This window comes from Polyodon spathula, chromosome 17 (genome assembly GCF_017654505.1).
Source record: "Polyodon spathula isolate WHYD16114869_AA chromosome 17, ASM1765450v1, whole genome shotgun sequence".
NCBI classification, from domain to species: domain Eukaryota; kingdom Metazoa; phylum Chordata; class Actinopteri; order Acipenseriformes; family Polyodontidae; genus Polyodon; species Polyodon spathula.
The window spans coordinates 33,332,076-33,355,079 of record NC_054550.1 but is presented as its reverse complement, the minus strand read 5'-3'; the positions used below and the strand labels follow the sequence as shown (position 1 = coordinate 33,355,079).

General features: G+C 39.2%; 1 protein-coding gene across 4 annotated transcripts in view; it reads left to right on the top strand.

Annotated features, from left to right (window-relative positions):
• The window catches only part of LOC121330008 (reticulon-1-A-like), a 40,342-nt gene that overhangs the window by 5,061 nt on the left and 12,277 nt on the right, over positions 1-23,004 (top strand). For 2 of the 4 annotated variants that reach the window (XM_041276199.1, XM_041276198.1), the window contains 2 exons: positions 12,503-13,261; positions 13,679-14,455. The exons of the other annotated variants lie outside the window; for them this stretch is intronic. In XM_041276199.1, the coding sequence (XP_041132133.1) occupies positions 12,503-13,261; positions 13,679-14,455 (1,536 nt within the window). The remainder of the gene's footprint in view (positions 1-12,502; positions 13,262-13,678; positions 14,456-23,004) is intronic. 4 annotated transcript variants of the gene reach the window in all.

Here is a 23,004-nt window from a genome sequence, read left to right as displayed (position 1 = left end):
TTTCATGTTTACTCTGTTTGTTAAAGTATGTAAAATGAGACATGGGAAATATATACTATTCAAACTTCATCATTAATGTAAGAGATACATAATTTGAAAATGCATTATAAAAACAGTATACGATAGATATTTAAATCATATCTGGAAATATGTGTGTAATATATTATTAAACATAACAAAAAAAAAATGAAAAAGTAAGATTCTAAAATGTAACATTCAGAATGCAGCTACCAAGGGGCAAGGTCATACAGACAGCATGTCATGGGAATTTCAGAAGAGCTGTAAATTCATACTGGAGGGTCCTTGCTGCCCTTGTAAAAGCTGGTGCTCTCGATTAGTGGAGTTTTGCAGGAACAGAAAAACAAGCATTGCTGGAGGTGGGAGCATGAGAAGAGAACTTCGCTCACTCTGTAACGCTTGTGCCTGAGGTTTTGTTCAATCCCAGGCTGGCTGGCTATCTGTCTGTAGAGCAGGGAAATCATTTTTGAATTGACGGAAAGGCGATTGAGTCGTTTTGACTCTGTCTGAAGAGAGGTGTGCTAGAGTACCAGAGACTAAGAAGGAAGGTTGGCATTAGTAAAGCACTTGGTTCATGGGTGACATGCCTTTGATAAACTATGCAAGCTGTGCTTCCCCGCTAGCAGGAAGTGTATTTCCCTCCAGACATCCACACCCACTGTGCTAAAATCTTATAGCCCCTCAGATAAAATAGGGGTTTCAAATTATACTGTATTAAGCCTGTAAAGCTTGCAAGCTTAATGCAGTTACTGCCAATCCCATAATAAGAGTGGCTTTTCCATTAAATAGGCAAACATATTGTTGATCTTTCACAAATGGCTCAGTTTACTAATTGAAAAAAAAGGCACACTCTAACCTATTGTAGACATCTTCCTAGTGAACCAGAGGAGACACTGTCTGTAAGAGCTGGATACAATGTATCAACGTGACTGGTCTTACATCTGCCTGGCTGAACCTGTTCCATTCAATTCTTCCATATTTGCCCCGTCTTCAAATAGGCATAACTGAGCTACAGCAATGTGACAAGTCTGTAGCTTTAAGTGGTGCCAGATTGTGTTACTCTGTAATATTTTTTTTATTTTTATTTTTTTTACATTTTGCCATCAGTCATAGAGAAAACGGAGTCCTCATTAGACTCTCAAAATGGATATATTTTATCAGCACCTTTGCCAAGCAGCTGCTCATGTAGCTGCTCTAAGGTCAAAACTAAAGGGAAACCACCTTACATCCATTTACATTTTTCTTCCCATATTCTTTCCAATTCCACTATCTTAGGACGGTATGTATCAAACTTGCACATCCCTTTCTACATTTAATATGACTGTGGGACACACCATGGCCCATCTGCAATATTGTTTTCATCTCAAAAGCTTCACTCGGACGTGATCCTCGTATACTTTTTAAGGCAACAGTGTTAACCCTTATAAAAGTTTACCATCGTAAAAGCATAGCAAAGCATAATAAAGCATAGCGAAAGCATGGAAAAGCATAGCAAAGCAATGTAAAGAACAGTGAGGTTTGGTAAAACATATAGTTAATGCATGGTATTACCATGGAAACAGCATGGTAAAAGTGCAACAATACCATGGCAAACTTGCATAAGGGTCATCCTGCTGGACTCTGTAACTGAATAACTTTACTCCATTTTACAGGGCTAGATTTTTTTTTCTCAAGCCAGATAAAGTAGGAATGTAGGGCATGAAAAAAAAAAATCTGCTAAAAAATCAACAAATCAACTATCAAACTGTTTGAAAAGAGTTGTGTTTTAACAGTTCACAAAATCCCCTAATTCAAGCTGAATCAGTCACACTCCAACTTCCCTTTTGAAATATTTAAAAAACGCATGTTATGTTCTTTCTGTCTCCCAAACGGTTCTCTGGTTTAGATTAAATCATTCCTGTGCTGTTAGAGAAGGGTTAAAGCAGACCGCTAAGCACCTTCTGTTCTTGAAGGTTTCCTGCAAAAGGACACACAATTCCGGGGCATTTTCCAAAAATAGCACTATAGGACAAAGAAGCACTTTTGTTTTGCTGTTGAACAGAAAGAGCTTTTTTATATTGACGGGCCCCGACGGTGCTACATTTGCACTGCGGGGATGAGGAATGTGCAGAGAAATGCGCTCTCTAAAGTGCCTCTAAGTCTACTCTGTTGCTGTCAGCTGACCTGGCAGTCGAATTGAAATATCATTTGTCTTCTGAAACTTTTTGCAATTAGCTAATGAGGTATGAGTAATGCTGACAATGGAAAGTGTCAACGCTGGTTTAACTTGGACTTTGGTCAAATGATTGTTCTCCATGCGGGAAGCTGGACAGTACTTTATTTAATCACTAATGCATCAGCATTAACGAAACACAACACTACTGAGTGTAGGTCTAATTGGCGTATTCATTTTTTAGAATCATCTCCACTGCCCTTTCTTGAAGCCTGTATTTGAGCACTTGTTTCTACACAGTGTTGATGGATAATGGTCATAGAGGTAGTTCTAATAATATTGCAAGCCATTGTATATACTTTTGTATATAGTGTGTGTAAGCAAGGTATTTTAGAATACCATTGCATAGCAGTTGCAGCCATTCCAGCTTTTATTGTGAGCTTTATAGACTGAGATAATTTACAAGCACGTGTAAGGCTCACAGGAAAACCTGGAATGGCTAAAATCTCCTTGTAATTGGAGTCTTGCATTATTTCATTGTGATCATGTGATTTCATTCCACTCATAGCAGCATGGTATCACGTAATAATGTACACAATACATACTTCCAGATTCAGATACTCCAAATACCTTGTGATAATAAATGGATAATACTCTCCAGATATATAAAAACACGTAAGTGTGACATACTGACAGACAGTTGGACAGAGATATGGCACTTTGACATATACCTGAGATTGTGATACATTCAATAACTTGTGCGAAAGAAGGTTCCTAGAATGGACAAGCAGTTCCCTATAAATATGCAGTAGTCTCTAATATGTGATGTATGTACATGCTCCCGCCTCTACTATAGTACATGTAGCTTCACACACCACAAAAATAACAAGCAGACAGTGCTCTGGGAGTAAAAAGTTTTGTTGGTGTTTTCAGTGTAAGCGATTGTGTAGTTTGAGGCCGATCAAAGGCTAGTTGCTAGGCAGAGCTTTTCCCACATTGATTAGTCAGCCGAGGCCTTAATCTTGTGGGAGCTGTAGTGTTCATGTCCGTTAGATGCCAGACATTTTGTCTGGTGAATCCATGTGCTTGTTGTCCTGATACCCAGGATTCCTACAGGAATAAAAGCGACCCTGATAGTTGGATGTACTTTTATAAGCTACCAAGTAGCAGTTTCTGGAAGTAAATGCTCTTTTTCCCAAATAACATGATTAAATATGTTGTGCGTCATCATTTGGTCAGCTACTCGTCTTTCGTTTAGTCTTTCTTTGTCTAGTCTTGTTGTCCCGCAATTAATGTTTAGGCTTCTTTAGTTTCTCAAGTCAAGTGTGTGATTGGTGATCTTTAAGGGCATACCTTCTGCATTGCATTTGTGGTTAAAAATGATTTGTAATTGAGGGGGCATGGTTTCTTAGAGGGTTGTCAGTACTTTATTAGTCATATCAACCACGTCAGATTGTACTGTAATTTGCAGTGTATAACATGCGCCTGTTTACAAATGTTAGGACAATGTCAGCATGTTATGAACAGGTTGCACATTTTATGCATAGGTAATAGAAAGTTGCAAACATTTGCCTTTGGAAAAACACAGTGCAAAACAGTTTTGACAGCTAATAAAGATAAACAGACATCCCCTTAATACCCCAAGGCATCAGAAGAGGGGAAAAAAGGGTTAAGGAAGTACTTTCCCAAGCAGAAGACTGTGATGTCTCCAATGCATTTTTTTAAAGCACAAATAAAATGTACACTCCATATCTGCATTGACGTGAGTAAATAAATAACCCTCTTAGACAATAGAAAGTCGTTTGCTGTCCTGCTGATTGACATGTTCTGTGTGCCTTTTACCGAGCATTTCAAAATCTAATTTTCCTTGTTTTCTTCTTGTACTATTTTCTTCCTTGGTACATTTCTAACATTTCCAAAGGCGGCAGCGATTTCTCTTTTTCTACTGTTTCCTGTTTAGAAACAGCACAGTCGCAAAGCCTGGAATGACTGATCAGCAGCTGCAGCAAGCTCAAGATGAAGATCATCTCTGTAACTGACACACACTGGCTCAGAGGAAGACAATGCGCAAGATCATTAGCGTTGATAATCCCCAGTCCTGACAGCAGTGTTACACTGAGGCAGCCCTTTGTTTTGGCTTTATTGTTTATTTTGGTGGTAGAGTTCCAGAAAGTCTAATAAAATCTAGGCTGATGTTGGCCAGTGAATTAAGTTCGATCTGCACGTCAGCCTTTAGTTGAGAAACACCATCTTCAATTGTATGTGCGCCATTCTTCGAAACTTCACCAACAAAAGCAAGTAAATGAGTACCATGCATCTTCTGCCAGCACTGTAAGTAGAATATCAAAGTTCGTGAAAAATGATCACGTACAGTACAGAGCGATGGAGTTTCTCTCTATAACTTTTACTAAAGTTTCATACCTTTTAGATTAGTGGCTCCTGTATGCAGAACAGATTTTCACTTTTCCTTTATTATTATATATTATTATTATTATTATTATTATTATTATTATTATTATTATTGCTCCTGATTTAAATGAATAAAAGCTATAATATAAGTTACACTGCACCAGATCACAATGAGTCCAGTTCAATAGTTTTCTTTGCAAAATTCATAATAATCTGTATGAATATCTATATTGTCTCTTTGAGGCTCCTTCGTGTCATATTTCTAGAACTTAACAACACCAGGTGTGGACCAGCAAGCTATAGAGGCGCCTGGTGGTTATCGAAAAGCAGCTGCTGTTTTATAACAATGCAGCAATTACAAAATAGGCATGCTATTATTAGAATAAAAATACAGTACAGACTTTTCACATACTGTTGCACATCATCTTTATTTGATGGGGTTTTTTTTGTTATTGTTTAAGAGAAATGTTCATTTAAAAACAAAATTTCTTTTAAAACATAAATAAACCAAAATGGTGTATAAAGTCCATGTAATATAGCAGTGCTGTGATCAGTTCCCTTTCGATCCAAGACAGATGTAGATTGGGGTTTGGCCAACACCCAAATCCACCAGACTGGAGGCCCTAGTGAGACTCAGACTTTGGTCATTATAATTTGTTTAATGTGGTCTGGATATAAAATTTTCACTGAGGAAATTGTTTATGACTCATGGTTTTTTAAATTTCAAGATACATTTGTAATTATTTCTAGATGAAATGCTAGCCGTATTAGTCCAACTCTAACCCTAACCCTAATCCAAATCCTAATCCAAACCCTAATCCTAACCCTAACCCAGACCCAAACCTAGTCCTAGTAGGGTTACATTTTATTTGGGTTTCATTTAGGGTTTAGGGTTAGAATTCCTTTTTCATATGATTTTCAGAATTTGTTACAGGCCAGTATACTCACTTTTGTCTTTGCTTTTATTTTACAAACCCTTAACCCTTAGTATTAACCCTAACTCTAATCTCATCCCTAAGGTTTTGTTCTATGATTCTCTCAATAAAGTTCTATTTCAAGTGGTGTCAAGTAGAAATTTGCCATTTTGCTGCCAAATGTATTTTAACCTCTGGACATTTTTTTTACATGTTTATAAACCATTCAATCATAAATGACGTACCCCTTAGATAATGCCCCCGGGGATGTTTTGTTTTTGTTCACAAAACTTCAATTTCTAATTGATTTACTGCGTATTACATTTGACATTCCTTCAAGACCTTTTACATATATGTTAAAATATATTAACATTTAAATAGATATTTCTGAAGAAAAGAAGCAAACAATCCAGCAACTTTTTTTTTCCTAAATCAGAACTGCTTAGCAATGCACTTCCTGAAAAGTACAGCAAACACGTTGTGAGGGAAACTGTCATGACTTGTGCATGTAAACACCGCCTGTATGGTTCACATTGCTGGTCTGAGTTAGCACCCTGAAGGAGCCGATCAGACATGGGTCTTATTGGAGATGTTACTGCAGTAGAATGTCATGAGAGAGGAACTGGCCCTGCAGAAAGTACATTGAACTTGTATACGCTTTTAAAATGCATGTAAATAGAGTGTGTTGGTAGGCTTCGTATAATGAGTCAGAAAGGGTTTAGTGTTGAGCACTGCAGGATCACTGATATTACATAAGCTTTCCCTTTGAAGGAAAAGCAGAAGCTAATGCCATCCTTGCAGTACTCAGTGTATTCCATCTCCAATATGAAGGGAAGGTACATTTCCCATGAAAAGTTATTGCATTATTAAAATTAGAAAGTGCAGGGCTGTCAGAAAAAATTAGAGTATGCATGTGTGTGTGTGTGTGTGTGTGTGTGTGTGTGTGTGTGTGTGTGTGTGTGTGTGTGTGTGTGTATGTTCGAGTGGGGATGATGAAAGGTGAGATGCTATGCTTTCCTGTTTGGTATTCTAGCAACATACACACCTCTGCTGTATAGCATCTTGGCTCCTGAACATTACTTACTGTAAGAGCTTTCAGGAGCAAAGTTCGCTTCCTTCTGGTTTAATCCTGTCTTACAAGGCCAGTCTGTGTAAGTAAATAGAAAGTGAATCTATATTTCACTAACAGAGAAAAAATGGTCGCCTTTTGTTAAATTTTATGCTTTAGAGAAATCCTGTATAAATATGTCTCCTATATTCCCTTTATTCATGGTTTTATGACATTGTGTTATTACAGTTAGTAGAACTATAGTTAATATATTTGCTTTTACAGTACAGTGTACAATATTTTCATATCATCATTTGACTAAATATTTCTGGCCTCATTTGAAAGCATACACCTCCTGTTTTCATGAAATTGATTGCTATTTCCTTTTGTCTGAAAAATTGTCATTATTTGTGATAGTAATTGTAGACATCTTCTAGTCTTATCCAGGTCAGTGAAAGGGAAATCACCCTCTACAGCACCCCTAATACAGCAAATGAAAGCTCTATGGGGATTGGGTTGTTGTAGGGATATACTGTAGGCTAAGTTTTTATAAACACATGTTTCCTGACCTGGTTCTGTTACTAACAATAAATACTGCTGTAAATACATAGAATACAGATGCCTACAGTAGGTGGAAAGTAAATAGTGGAATGTTAGGATGGATTGCTCTGTCTGGCAGATCAGACGTCATAGCTGACTTCATTGAGAAATGTTTCTCCTCTTGTAAAATACAGTTTAATGGGAACAAATATTTTATTTGGAATCCCTTAGCCTCATTGGAAAACATCTGATAGTAAAATTCTACTAGCAGCAGAAATGGTCGAAAATAATCTTGTGGCAGGAAATGGCGTTGCGGTGACAAAAACAAAAGGTACAGTGCAGTGGCACGTGCGCCGTTTTATTTAAAGCAAACAAAAATAAATCAAATATCTAAACAAAAATAAGCACTTGCTCGCAGAGCAGAAATAAAACAATTACACAAAATAAATCTCGAGCACAAATAATGAATTAAGGTCCGGCCGGGCAGTAGCCTTCACAGATCCTTATATTCTGCTTGCTTGCTTGCTTGCTTGCTTGCTTGCTTGCTTGCTTGCTTGCTCCCTCGCGTTCCTCCTCTGAACACCCACCTGGAGCGCAGAGAGCTGCAGGTATTTATACAGGTGACCATCTCCCGATTATCAACAAATTAGTCACTTAACTAATTCGGGAGATGGCCACTTTCTGCACGAGTTTCGTAATGTGGATGGGGCTTCCCATCCCCGCTGCAAAACAATAACAAAACTAAAAGCACAGCTACGCTGTCATACAAAATAATAAACAAACAAAACACACGCAGGTTCACCTTCATCTATAAACACAAATATAAAACAACAAACAAATACAAAATAACAACACGGGCGGAGGGGGAGACCCCGTTCTAAAAATAAACAAATAATACGAATAAACAGCAGGGCTTTCCTACCGCCCTGCTACAAATCTCTTATCTAAATTGATTTTAAGGCAAAGGATATACAGTACTTAATTTCACAATGAAAGTGTGCAAGTCATACCCTAGTTATGTACATTAGTTTATGTGTTACATGTATGTTAATTTATATTTAATTAGAACTAAAGACTTGATTGCCTTGACACTACAGAGAGATAAAACTTTAAACTAATTGTGTACTAAGAACTTTCTTTTACACTTAATTGGAATGCCTCAAAGAAAAATCAATGAGAGGTCCTGCAGAGTCTCAATCACTACACATTGAAAACTGGGTGTAAAATTCACTTGAATGTGCTTTTACAGTTCTATTTATATTTTAATGAATGCTTGGTTCGTGGGCGTGCAATTGTCACTGGCTCAACGTTTTATTTGTGAGATCTTGTTCCTCATGCTGATTATACAGTTTGTATGAACTCTATGGAGTTCGAGAAATTGCCTTGCCAAAACTTTGAGAAAAAAAAAAGCATTATACAATAGGTGCATAGATGGGAAACTTAGCGTGGTACAATTGTGCATGCAGTGACTGAAGGGGATATAAAAGTAACTCTCCTTACAGTACAGTGTGTACTCAGGTATCAAAGCAGCCATGTCCTGTTGTGTGCACTGCTTCTATCAGCCCTGGTAATATCAGTACAGTGTAATACGCTGCTCCTATCAGCCCTGGTAATATCAGTACAGTGTAATACACTGCTCCTATCAGCCCTAGTAATATCAGTACAGTGTAATACACTGCTCCTATCAGCCCTGGTAATATCAGTACAGTGTAATACACTGCTCCTATCAGCCCTCAGTACAGTGTAATACACTGCTCCTATCAGCCCTGGTAATATCAGTACAGTGTAATACACTGCTCCTATCAGCCCTGGTAATATCAGTACAGTGTAATACACTGCTCCTATCAGCCCTAGTAATATCAGTACAGTGTAATACGCTGCTCCTATCAGCCCTGGTAATATCAGTACAGTGTAATACGCTGCTCCTATCAGCCCTGGTAATATCAGTACAGTGTAATACGCTGCTTCTATCAGCCCTAGTAATATCAGTACAGTGTAATACACTGCTCCTATCAGCCCTGGTAATATCAGTACAGTGTAATACACTGCTTCTATCAGCCCTAGTAATATCAGTGCAGTGTAATACACTGCTCCTATAAGCCCTGGTAATATCAGTACAGTGTAATACGCTGCTCTTGTCAGCCCTGGTAATATCAGTACAGTGTAATACGCTGCTCCTATAAGCCCTGGTAATATCAGTACAGTGTAATATGCTGCTCCTATCAGCCCTAGTAATATCAGTGCAGTGTAATACACTGCTCCTATAAGCCCTGGTAATATCAGTACAGTGTAATACACTGCTCCTATCAGCCCTAGTAATATCAGTACAGTGTAATACACTGCTCCTATCAGCCCTAGTAATATCAGTACAGTGTAATACACTGCTTCTATCAGCCCTAGTAATATCAGTGCAGTGTAATACGCTGCTCCATTCTGGGGATGCTGTGAAAGCTCCTGAAAAATTCAGAGACAAGAAGCAAAGCCACATCTCTAGGTAGCTGGGGGAAAAAAAACATGGCATGCTCGGACACCGCTGTTTGCTCCGGATTCTGTCGGAGGAGTAATGTGGCTGATGACAGTGAGGATCATGAGGAATAATGAGACTTTTCGGGTCATTTTCAATCTCCTGTGCCTACCTGATACCCCATTATAATTCATCAAGTCAACAAGGATATAACGGTACAGTGTAAGATGGGGAGGGGTGCCCTCCTCTGAGCCACATCTGTTCTCTAAGTGATAATGCATAAATAATGTCTTATAAAGTAGTAGGTGATCTTGTACAATGCAGGTCCATTAGGATTCCATAGTTTGCTGCCCAAAGTAATAGACATGAACAATCAGTGGCATACAGGAGCTACAGGTATAGCCCAGCTGTATACATCAGCCGTTACATATTTAAAAACTGCAAACCCTCAGATGGAATTTACAGTATACAGGAGTTTCAGTTTCACGGAATCATCTGCAGCTGTAATTTTCTATTAAATAAAGCACGGCTTGGTGTGAAACACGATGTGATGCTCTTTAAGGCATGTTTATTTTTCAAGATATAAATGGATTATCTCTGCAGTCTTTTCTGCTATAGTAGGGTAAAAATAGAATCCCCATGATACCCAGTGAAAAAGATATCTAAGACATCTGATAAAGTGCAGAGCCAGCTCATTCAGTTGCTTCTCGTGCTGTGTGGAACAAAAAGAAATACAAAGTGCTTTTGGCAACACCTGCAAACATGTTAAAAGACTGGTTTTGATACAATTATGTGCTGCTGTAGTAGACACAGGAGAAACAAGAGAACATTTGCAAGGGTAAAGCATTTTAATGTATTCATGTATTTTTTTTTTTTAACCATCAGCTTGCATGCATGCAAAGATCTAAGACGAGCCCCCAAGTGGGCTGACCTAAATTGTTCATACATCTCTGAAGCAGCTCTCTCCCATTCTAGCACTCTGAGTAATACGATTTTTCAAGTCTTACAATCACTTGATACATTTACAAGTCAAACAGAAAAAAAACAAAAATATGTTATTTTCCGAGCATAAACTATAAAAAGTTTACGTGGTAAATTTTCATGGTTATTTTAAATGCCCTGTGCTTATCTATGCATTTCTACTGTGGGTTTTGCCATCTTCGATTTCACTACCTGTTTTTCTCGTGCTTGCCTGTGGTTTACCGTGACGTCATTGTGCTTTTACTGTGCTTTACTACTATGCACCGCAGAAAGGGACACAAAGGGTATATTTAATTTCATTGCACCCCCCCAAAGAACCCCATGAGCCTGGGAAAGGTGTTCAGATCAGAGATTCTAATGTATTGCTCTACATACAAAATACATGCTGACAAAATTCCATTATAAACAGGCGCTCGACTTCATCATAAAACAAACTCTGTTGTCAAACACACATTGGGGGTCTGAAAGGACAGGATGCAGGGCTGTTCATTTATTGTTACCTATATAACCTTCACATCACACTGGCTCAGTACTCAAAGTATTCATATTTTTTAGAAGTTATATATAATATATTTTTAATATTAAATGTCTTACCTTCTCTATATCCGCTATATTGACGTTTCTGCTTAGATTACAGTTTTATTTAGGCTTACTAACTAAGCGACTCCTAAAAGAGTAAAAGCATACATACATCCATACATACATGCATACATACATGCATACATACATACATACATGCATACAGTTACAGCTTACAGGGTTAAATAAAAAGTGCATTGAGGTTAAAGGGATTATCATTCCATTTTTGAAAGCTGGATTGCTAACAATATTTGTTTCCTCAGAAGTAATTGAATTCCTGAACAAAGGAGGCTGAAAAGACCAAGGATGTTCTAACATAATTGGATCTCGTTTTAAGCGAGCTCTGGCAGCTTAGAAACACATCGTGTACCCACTGCAAGCAATAAGAAGCGTGGCAGGCAGGGGACTGTTCAACCCTTAAAGAGCAACAAAGTCTATTTTTAGCTACTTTAATTGCCATCCTTAAAGCAGTACGGTAAAGCATTGTGCAGTGGTGAGGGCTAGCGCTGCAGAGTAAAATACTGTGTGCATTTCAAAATGCAATACATTCTATTTCAATTCATATATCAGATAAGCTGAAACATTCAGACAATGGCATCATCCTAATGTATACAAATGTGCATTTACATTCATGAGGAGCAAATACATTTGAAATGTACTCAACTGATACTAGTGTATATTTATAATACAGTATATTATCTTTTGTGATTCAAGGCTCAGACTCTTGAATAAGAAATGATATTCTTGATGGTTGAATATTTAAATCATGCAATTAAATGGGACATTCTGAAGAGGTTTAATATTTGGGCACATTGTGTTTACTACATCATGTATGGGAAGCTTTTATTTTCCTGCTGTTTTAGCAGCAATTTAGATAATATCCAGAGGTCTCTGTTATAGCACTGAATGCTGTCTTGATGGAAATTTATGGGTTATAGTGCAGTAAGGCTCTGTGATTGTATTCCAGTCCATGTTTCACCCAGAAAACCTATAAAGGAAACCCCCCAAAAAGTTGTATTTATTTCTCAAATTCCTTCCAAGGTCCTCATTAGTTGTTTTATTTAGTAAAAAGTAAAATTAGCCATGTCTGTGATCTATAAAGACATATTAGAGGTTAGTGTTAGGTTAGACAATCTTACAAGTAGATCTGTTAGGAGGAAAAATGCTACTCTGATATTGTTTTAAAGCAGGCTCTGCTTTTCTTTCTGACTTTTCTTCCATAAGCAACACATCTTCCAACCAGCTTGGTTTCATCTGTCCATTTGCGGCCATCACAAATCGCCTGCATCATTCTGTTTCCTGGGATCTGCCGTGGGTTCAGGATGTGCATGCTGAAATCTGGTATCAACCTCAGATCTACTAACTTCTCCTTCATGCCTTATTTTATTTCCTTTTAGAAGATCCAGAGGACATGTACTCTGATGGCCTCGACCCACTGGCCTCCAGAAAATCAACCGGGGACGACGGGGCTCTATATACTTCACTGCTTTCCAACCAGAGCTATTCAAACCAGCAGGAAACCTCCTACTTCACAGGAGATGTGAAAAGGGAGCACACGCCTGAATTTAAACCTTCCCGGAACAAGATCCCGAGCTTTGAATCCCACACCATGTTTAGTTCAGACTCGGGAATCGAGATGACCCCCGGGGAATCTGTTGATGTTGCCAAAAAACTCATGGAGTCAGAAAAAATGGAGGCTTACAATTACATTGACATCAGCTTCTCCGAAGACATGCGGCCGCAGCAGCAGCAGCAGGAGGAGGAAGAGGAGGAGGCAAAGGCAAACTGGACAGAGGAAACAGGTGGAGTGAAAACCGCTTCCCAAATGTTGACTAATTTAGGGGATTATTCTGAGAAAAAGCCATCCGAGGTGGTTGAGACACTGGGGGCGGCTTTAGAGATGCACTCGTGCCCCTACGTGGAAGAACCATCTGATCAAGATCTTTCCGATTATCAGTCTTTTGGGATCATGGGCACACCCCAGAAAGTCAGCTCTGTGAAAATCACACTCACAGAGATAGACACCGCAGTGGAACCCAAGGTTATGGTGTCAGAAAGGGACAGCATCCTGAGTATTGGGCTAGAAGGAATGCCAACTGTCACGCTGTCGGAGCCAGAAGATGACAGCCCAGGGTCCTCAACCCCACCATATACAGGTAACACTTTCTTACTGAATTTTTCTTTTTCAATCAAGATATAGACCATTGCATGCCATGTTGTATTTAGCCTGATTAGTCCCTCACGTTGTTGATCCTAATATGAATCTGAGGTTTAGCAGTTATACTGATAAGAGTTACAAAAACAAAATATTTTGAGTTTGTTAAATAGGGGATGAAAAAAGCAGAAGATCCTTGCATACCCAAGAATTTCAGAAAGTTTCTTGTTTGCTGCATAACAAAAACCCTTTCCATTTTAAGAAAGGGTTAATTGGTAGTAGTCAAAAGCAGTCATTGGGGCTTGTTCCTGGAGACGTCCATGGTGAAAGGGAGATGGGTGTGGAGCAGCAGCAGGCCGGTGAGGGTTGTTTCTAACAGGCATTGTGCTCGCTTCATTTGTCTCCTTTGTTGTTTCAGAAGAGTCGGACTCTCCGAGCGAGTTTGCCTTCCACATGGGGGAGAACAAGCAGCCTGGGTGTCCTGTGATGGGTCAGGAGGCTCCTCCAGCCCAGAGGCCTCCCAGTCCTACCACAGGGAAACACACAGCTTCCCCCAAACCTCCTGCCTTGTCATCGTTCCCGTCGTCACAGGATCAGGAAGGGAGCAGTGCAGAGTCTGGGGATTCGGAGATAGAGCTGGTGTCGGAGGAACCTCTGGCTGCAGAAGAGCTGGGGAGAACCAACTACATGACATTTGGTCAGGTTGGCGGACCTCTCCCATCTCCCGCGTCACCTTCCATCCAGTACAGCATCCTTAGGGAGGAACGAGAGGCGGAGCTTGACAGCGAGCTCATCATCGAGTCGTGTGACGCTTCGTCTGCGTCTGAGGAAAGCCCTAAGAGAGAACAAGACTCCCCGGTGATGAAACCCCTTGCTGGGGACAGTAAGCTCAGTGAATGTCTGCCGTTGAGCCACTCGATAGCAACAGAGTTTCAGCCAGCCACTTTGAAAGAGAAACAAGCCAACGAAAAGATGAAAAATGTTATAAACTCAGAGGACAGTGCTGCCAAGTCAAAGCACAGTTTCGTCACCCTGGAGGTCAGTGCCGAGCATCCGTTCCCAGAGGAGAAGGTGTCAAGGAAAGCATCCCAAACCAAACCTGCTGTGGCAGAAGCAGCCTGCAAAAAGGAGGCACAAGTCAAGGAGCCTGGAGCTGAAAAAACTGCCTCCCAGGAGTTGTTTGATTGGCAGAAAGGTAAAATAAATAAAGCATTGCTTTCACTTTTTCTCTGGATTCATTTCAAGATACTCTTCATCCATCTGCCGTAGGTTTTGTTTAGTTTTTTTAACCTTTTTATTGTGCTCCTGTCTGCCAACCTGTTCATTGTCGCAGGCAACTCTTTGTCACTTTTTCTTTTCTGTCCTTGACATTTGCTTTTATAAACTTGTATCTAAAACAGAGATTCCATTTTATTTTTGAGTTTTTTTATTCAAACTGGATTAGCATACATTAACAACATCACTGCCTGTAGTACTTTTACAATGACCACTTCTCAAAATTACACTGTGAAGCTTTTTTGTTATTGATTGTATTTACTGTACAGCTACACTGTGATGTTATGCAAAGCATGCTGCATGCACCCGCATTATCCTTGCTTTAATATCACCTCTGATCTGAGTAGGTGTCTTGTAATTCAAAATGTTCATTGCTTTCATTTTTCTGCATTGGTCAAAACACGCTATACAGTGCTGCTGACTTTATTGTTACAAACTTTCATGTTAACACTATATTGGTATATGTGTAATGTTTATGCATAGCCACAGGCTTTTACATTTTAACTATAGTATTCATATAAGAATACTGTGATACAGTTTGTAAGAAAGCAGATTTAAGCTTGAGTGGCAGGTTTATAAGTGTACATAGTTTTATACTATGCCTGTTTTCGAAGTGTAGCTCAACTTCTGGGTCAATCGGAAAGCTGATATGATGCTACCCTTTGAGAAATCACGCATTAAAAGGGGATAAGCCATGATGGGCTGAATTCCCTTTTCTAATTACAATATTTCTTATGATTTTTGTGTTCTTGCTTGTGGATGTGTTACTCAGATTGGGTCAGGTGCTATGCAAAGCACCTCATAACTGAACCACACCACTTAGAACTATTCTGCCATGGGTCTGTCAAGCCAAGTGTCAGGTTCAATGAACTTCTAGCTAGGAAGGGGTTTTTGGAAAATACAAATTAATTATTTTTTTTATTTTGATTCATAATCACAGGTGTTCATCTAATCATAATTGCTTTACATTTGCATCATTTATTGTTTGTATGTTTTCCTACAAGAGTTTTTTTTTCCATTGCATTACATACATTCATTTGGCCCTATGTAAAGAAAGCGGCACAAGGAAATGCAAGTCCTGTACAAAACCCATTAGCTGATCTGCTAAGTGGCATTGGGAATATCCCAGAATACTAGCTGTATTATGTGTTGGTTTGGGTACCAGCCGTCATAAACATTTTTGTTGCTTTCAGCAAATCAATCCCTGGGGATGCATTCGTCCGAGTTCCATCTAGTGGTCATAGCAGACTTTTCAATTAACCCTTTCCTTAATAGAACACAATAGAAAATGATAGCTGTGTAACAGCCTAGAGACACCAGTGGACGTCTTTAAAGGCTGCTTTGAGAGTCATTAAGACAGGGTGATGCAAACTGCTCTTTTCCATTGCTAGTAAAGTAGCAAGTTTTAGAAGCTTTTGTGCATTTCTGCAGTGGAGCTCAAGTGATCATTCGAGCTGATTATATATTTCTTTGATGCCAGACATGCTCAGATCCAAAGCAAACTGGGAACAAAAAGCCACGATTTCCAGAAGATTTCTCAAAAAGACCGCTGACTGTTGTTTTTGAGTAAATGAGTTAAGCTTGGTCCATTTTAACTTGAAATTGGCTCCGTACCAGGACCCTGTACTTATGGACCAATACATTAGGCTGTACATACAACTGGCCATCTATTGTCATTGTAAAGCATCAAGAATAGTCTACTGCTGTATTTCATAACTTCCCTAATTGCACGAGGCTGGCTTTATTGCTTGTTTAGTACTTATTCTTGTCACAGAAAAAAAAGATTTGTAGTTTTTTTCCCCCCCTCAAAACATCCCCTGGGACAGATCCAGCAAAAACCGCTCCACTTTCTTTCTTTTACCTACAGGATTCTGTTTTTCAAACTGACAAGCAGGGCTTCAACTAAGTTTAGTGAATATTTACAATGTACAAATTTTTGTACTGACTTCCATAATCCTCTGGCAAGATTTTGTTAAGCCCTTGACAGATCTTTCACACAGTAAAGTATTTCTACGTGTCATTGGTAGCACAGTATTGGGGTTTGAAAGAGGTCCGCATGTCCGCACACCCACACAAGTCTTCTGCCTTCCCAAGAGTGCCTCGCCTTGTGGAAAAGCCCTTGTGAGGGAGGGGTTAAGGGACTAGAAGTAGCTGAGTAGATAGCAGTGTTTATTGGCTGTCACTGGAGTGCTGTCTGCAGTAGAACGCCGAAACTCAAGCCTACCTTTCAATCCCTAGGTAGAAACACTGTTTTTACTAGATTGTTTTGCTCCAACTTCTTATGCTGGCTCACACGTCAGCCAACAGCTCTTTCATTTTATGTGATCCACATTGTAATTGATATTGTGTGAATGAACAGAGTTTTTTTATGGTCAGTATCATGTTAAATTTATGTTCGTGTAGTCCCGGATATGCAGGAAGCATCTGTCAGTCTGTATCTACTGCCAGCCCTCGGCGCAAAGTCTCTTGGATCTGAGTTTGCAAATTGCAGCTAAAACTTTACTCCCTCTTGTGGATCACTGTGAACACTGCCAAAGAAAAAAGTCTGAATAATTTTGATTCAAAATAAAAAGGATTGTTTTGACATTCCAAATACATAGAAAATGAAATACACACGCTTTATAACATTCAACAACATCCAAAACAACACACAGGACATTAACAAAGTCGAAAACTTTTGTCTAAGTATCTTTTTAGTGCTACAGTATGTCTTAGGAGTGAGTCTATGCCAGGCAGGCAGTTTATACACATAGAAATGTTGTATAAAGTAATATGCTATAGAAGTTAACCAGCTCTTAATCCTTTCTGTAAAGTTACCACATTCCCAGGTTACTCTGCTATCATGTGGTGACGTTGCATGATTGCAGTCTTTAATTCTCTTGGAAATGGAGACTTTATGGAAATATTTATGTTTATTGATTTGTTTAAATATGTATTTAATTTTGTATGTTAATATATAGAGAAATTAATTCTGACTAAAAAAAATTTCAGCTACACCAATGAAAGCTGTAGAAATGCTTGCCTCTGCACAGATCTCTGTTCACTTTAATATGAAACTTAATTCCTTTCAAGCAAATCTACACAGAATCTACACAAGGAAACAGGATTATATAAACTTGGTTGGCTGTTATAATCTGCCAAGGAGAATTTAGCAGTTTAAAAGATAAAGGTACTGACTATAGCCACAGTGTTATTCTCTAGCATGTTTAGAACTGCGTTATTCAAAGGAGAACAACAAATGCTGCAGCCTCTTCTTTTGAAAGACTAGCTGCCAGCGTTAACAATTATTAAAAATGATTACAGCCTTAGCTGAAAACCCTTCCAAGTCATTGTTGTTCTGTGATGTTTTATTAGTGTTTTGTACTTTAATCTATATTTTACTTTGAAAAGACTACATGTCAAAAGTACATTATGTATGGCAGAGTAAATGTGTGGATTACAAAAGCAATGTTCCAAATTCCTTGCACCCAAAGTTATTTTAAACACCTACTTCATATCTTTGTTGGAATTATGGATATAAAGCTCCTGCCAGGATAATCACTTTGAAGTCCTTTGTTGTGTGACACTAGAGGAGCCTAAGGAGGCTGTGTGGTCCTGTGGTTAAAGAAACAGGATTATAACCAGGAGGTCCCCGGTGTGACTCTGAGCAAGTCACTTAACTCCTTTTGCTCCATCTTTGGGGTGAGACGTTCTTCTAAGTGACTCTGCAGCTGATGCATAGTTCACATACCCTAGTCTCGTATCTTGTAAAGCACTTTGTAATGGTGGTCCACTATGAAAGGTGCTATATAAAGATTATTATTATATATACATAAGCTTTGCATGGATTTGTACTATAAATTACACACATTCGTCTAATATTGAATGACAGTACCAAGATCTTAAGGCCAGTTCCATAATGTTTTATCGATCCTTTTGCTATGCCTTAAACAAGTTACTAATACTGCTGTCATGTTGCTGCAGCAAACAATAAATAAAGGCTGTATCACTTTGGTGAACGTTGTGACTAGAAATTCTGGTAGTATTGCCTGATGTGTCCAGATTATTGTAACAGATCAAACTAAATAAATCCCTGATTGCTTTCCTGTGTCATTACCCAGCAGTCAAAGAAAACAAACTTGTGTGGCGGGCGGTCTCACCCAGTGATTATTGTGATCGAGATCTGAAGGGTATGACATCGTCCAGTGCCGAGAACCACAGTGCCTCGGCAGCTCTGTGTCACTTGGGGCATTTTAGAGACTGTAACCATAGACCACAAGTCTCTGCGTGTGCCGAGGAACAGATGGCTGTCAGCTCCCTGAGCTGCAGACAAATAGAACCACAATAATGTAACTGAGAGGATTGTTGAGGTAGTGAGACAGAACGCTGTGAGGAAAGTGTCTGGTGGTGTGGCTGATTTGTAGGTGTCTGGTGGTAGTGTAAATATGTGAAAACCCCCACAGGCAGCTATCAGGTAAAGTTTTTTAGAAGAGACAGCACTGTGGTCATTTTATGGCTATGTGTGACTGCCAGGATGAGGACAGTAGCATTTTGTTGGATGCCAGATTGTGGAGCCAAAACCTTAAACCAGAGCCTACTTTAAAACATAGTAATTACAGTATTTGGCCACCAGGTGTACCATATATCTCCTTGTGTATATCCTATATATATTATATAAGATATATATATATAGTATTATATATATATATATAACGAAAGCTGGGATTCTTCTGTGTATAACAAAATACGTAAATGCATCGGCAGTGTGATCTCCACACTCAAGTTGTGACAGTGAGCAGAGTCTCCCTTCTGTCCTCCATTTTGTCCTTGTGTTATTGTGAGACGTGGCAAAGCGAATGTGAGTGTCCTGATTATTTTGACCGCCTAGTTAAAAGAGAACGATTCCTTCATAACTGCATCTCTGTTTGTCTGGGACAGCAGCACCACCACGCGCCTTCCCCTGACAAGGACCTTTGGAAGATCCCAGGAGAAGCTGTCCTGTTTACTGCCTGTTCTTGTTTTCTTGTGCATGCAGTGAATTAGAGACCATGAGGGATCACTAACAGCTGGTAGAGCTTTATAGATACTGTACTAGTCTAGTTTTGGTTAAACCAAACTAGGCTTAACAAAAATATGAAGGGATCTCTGCAGAATTTACATACATTAGCCTACTGAATTAATCCCAGCATTGAACTGGTCGGCTTGCACAGGAGACTTCCGTTTTGAAATGCTTTGCAGTGGGACATGCAGGACGTCTTGTGAAAGGTTTGTTGCAGCCTTCTTGGATTTCAGTGGGACCCATTTCATCAGCTGCACAAGGGCCAAGAGCAGCTTGAACCCTGTTCTATTAACAATGGCACTCTAACTAGGTTGTATCCTGTGGAGTTTCCTGATAATTCATTGCAGTTTCCCCAGTCAACTTATTGCCTAATCCAGAATTTAAGGTATAAACTGTTTTTCTTCAGAGGCACATGCTCAGTTTTAAATGTCCCCCTAGGCAGTGAGTAAAGGGTAAAACTGGTAGATTAGTATTGAACACTTTAGCCAATCACAGAGCACTGCAATAAAGATGTGCAGGCTGATCTTGGCACAGATATGAGGAAGACCAACTTTGAGCTTTTTAAAGAGACCCCTTTATGTAAAGCTACACTGTCCCATGTTGTACTTTTATCAGTGATGCTGCCACAGTGGATTTCTAAGCTCAGCAAGCCCTCAATTGTTTTCAGTGGTTAAGATGCTCAACACTGTTACCTTGATAATTATGTGTGTTTAAATTTCCCAAAGGTTTTAGTTTTACCTAATTGGACATATGCTCTCCCCTCCTTGAAACCTGCTTGCCACTGCTTCACAGCAAATGCGTGCTTCTTCTACTAGGCAGTACAGTCTGCACTCATGTATATGATTCTTAATGATTGCTTTATTAAATCTACTAGCTATCAAGACAGCAGACCAGTCCAGGCTAGGGGGCAGTGCAGCACTGTTTGGAAGAGAATTCTAGAATGTGCTCAGTAGGTTCAGGTTGGCCTCGGCAATGCCTCCTGTAATGGAAGCTACCAGACACATCACCCTTTTCCCCATGGCTGCTTCTGTCTGCCAATTCCATTATTATATGGCACAGACTGTCAGTAACCATGGATACAAAATAGTTGGCATCCTGTGCTAGCTTGAAAGAGCTCTCTCAAGGGTTTAGGACACATGGGATAATGAAATAAACATTTAGCATATTAGGTTGCTGCACAATTTAATATAAATATATAATAAAAGGACAAGTTTGAACAGCATGTGTAACTTACGTGTTTGTATAAATTTGCTCATTACATTTGTCCAGTCACTTCTGAATCACCGTGTCATATACTGTGTTTTAGCAATATTTCACCAAACACACAAAACAGGGGTGTTAATAACACACAGTTAAATACAAACTTAATTTGTGGTATCCTGAACATTTAAGAAAATGTACAGAAATGTGACGAATCAAGATACATTATATCATGATACACAGGTACATGTCATGATTCACATCACAGGCCTGATGAGATACTACACTTCACTGACTTAAGTGAAGAACTGTCGTTATTATTGTTTTAATTGTTAGACTTGAATGCAATGGCTGAGCTATTCAATGTTTATATCTTGTGGACTGCTGGCCTGATTTTAAGCATTTGTTATAGGACTCTATTCCACATGCTATGGGGTTTAGGTCACAGTGTTCCACTTTTTGTTTTTAATGGCAGCTGATACCAATATTGCTGACGGGAATTACAGACGAAGTGACCTTGTTGTAGGCTTTGCTGTTTTATATCATTTTGGGTGCAGGGTTTGAATTCAAGCTGGAACACAGAGCTGTTTCAGGTTTTACCATTCGCTGTCCTCATTGGCTTGGGTCAGCATTTTGAGAGGACAGGAAGCCAACATCTGATTGATTATCTATCACAGAAAATGGCAGTGGATAATTGCAGGCATGCACAGGCTATGCATCAGTTGGGGTGCTTGAAATTATTTCCTACCTGTGTCTTCTATTAGAAAACAATTCTGCTGGTCTCTAAGCCTACCCTGCCACTGTTGCTATGCTTATTGCTATGCTTGTTGCTATGGTTACTGAAGGCCGACATCAAAGGTGGTTGCTGCCCTGCTGTTACACTGTGAGCTAGATTCCTCATTATGGACTGTTTATAAACCAGCCTGTTTCACTGTTTTGGTTATTTCTTTACAGTATGTTCCTTCTAAAAAATTATATTCTTATATTAATTACAAAATACATGCTTCTGCTGTGTGTCACCAGTGCTTGCGTTAGTGTTTGCAATTCAAATTAAAATACATTGTTATAAATAGGACTGCATGTTTGTTTCAGATTAGCAGTGTTGAAGTGGGAAGAAATGCTTGAGCATGGAAAATTAAAAAGACCCATTTAAAAGACAACTCCTTTTGCAGCCATACAGAGTACATGCTTGGTTCAATCCTTGCATTTGTAATTCTCAGTATGAAAACATGTCTGTTATCGCCCCGAAGGCACCTGCATAAATAACTTACAGTAATAATTCCCGTTTAGTTAATCTATAATTCAAACGATGAACACTTTGGTTTTAAATTATTGGAAGAAACTTCTTTTAAATAGGAATTTGAAACAAACTGATGAGTGCACAAATAAGGAACCCTTTCATTTTAATAACACTGAAAAAGTACCTGTAAGGTTACATATTGTTATTTTAAATTAGAAGATTTCATTGGAGAAACCTTTGGCAGGAGCCTTGTGTGCAATTAACACATGTGGAGATGCCATTAAAAATGCAATGCAAATAGACCTTTAGGGTGTCTGACTGTAGAAACATACAGCACCATTGAGCAGCCATCTCCCCAGTATTGGTGTGCAGGTATTAGTTACCGGGTGCTTGAATAAATATACAGGCAAGACCACACAACTCATTTCACTTGAGTCAGACTTGAATCCAGCACTGAACAGCATTGGACTGTGGCTATGGAATTGGCTTCTGCCAGTCCCGATACAGTAAGACTGATTTAGAGAGGTTATTTACTGGCAGGATTCTCAAATGTAGTATACTGTACATTGAGGCTTACAGTAAACACCTCCAGTAAAATGAGAAATCTTTCTGAGCGTGCTCGCTGGAATTAACTACACAGTTGGTCTTGCGTTCAGTTTATGTGCACATTATGTTCTGAAGAGAAATGCATCTGCCTGTCTTCAGGGCATGTTTTCACAATAAAAGCCAGTCTTTCAGATAACGCCTTCACGTATAGAATAGCACGCTGACTCCTACATGTGTTGGGTAATGTTGTACAGTAAGCAAGGATAGCTGTGGCTTCAGGAAGGGATTGATTCCTGAACTGATACGTAGGTTGACAGCAGGTATTTCTATTTTAAAAATGCATCGGTTTACCGCAAAATAATTGTATTAGAGCCAAGCAAATTAAGTGAACGTAGACAGGACAGAGTGAAGGACATTTCTTCACACAGAATGGTGAGGGTATGGA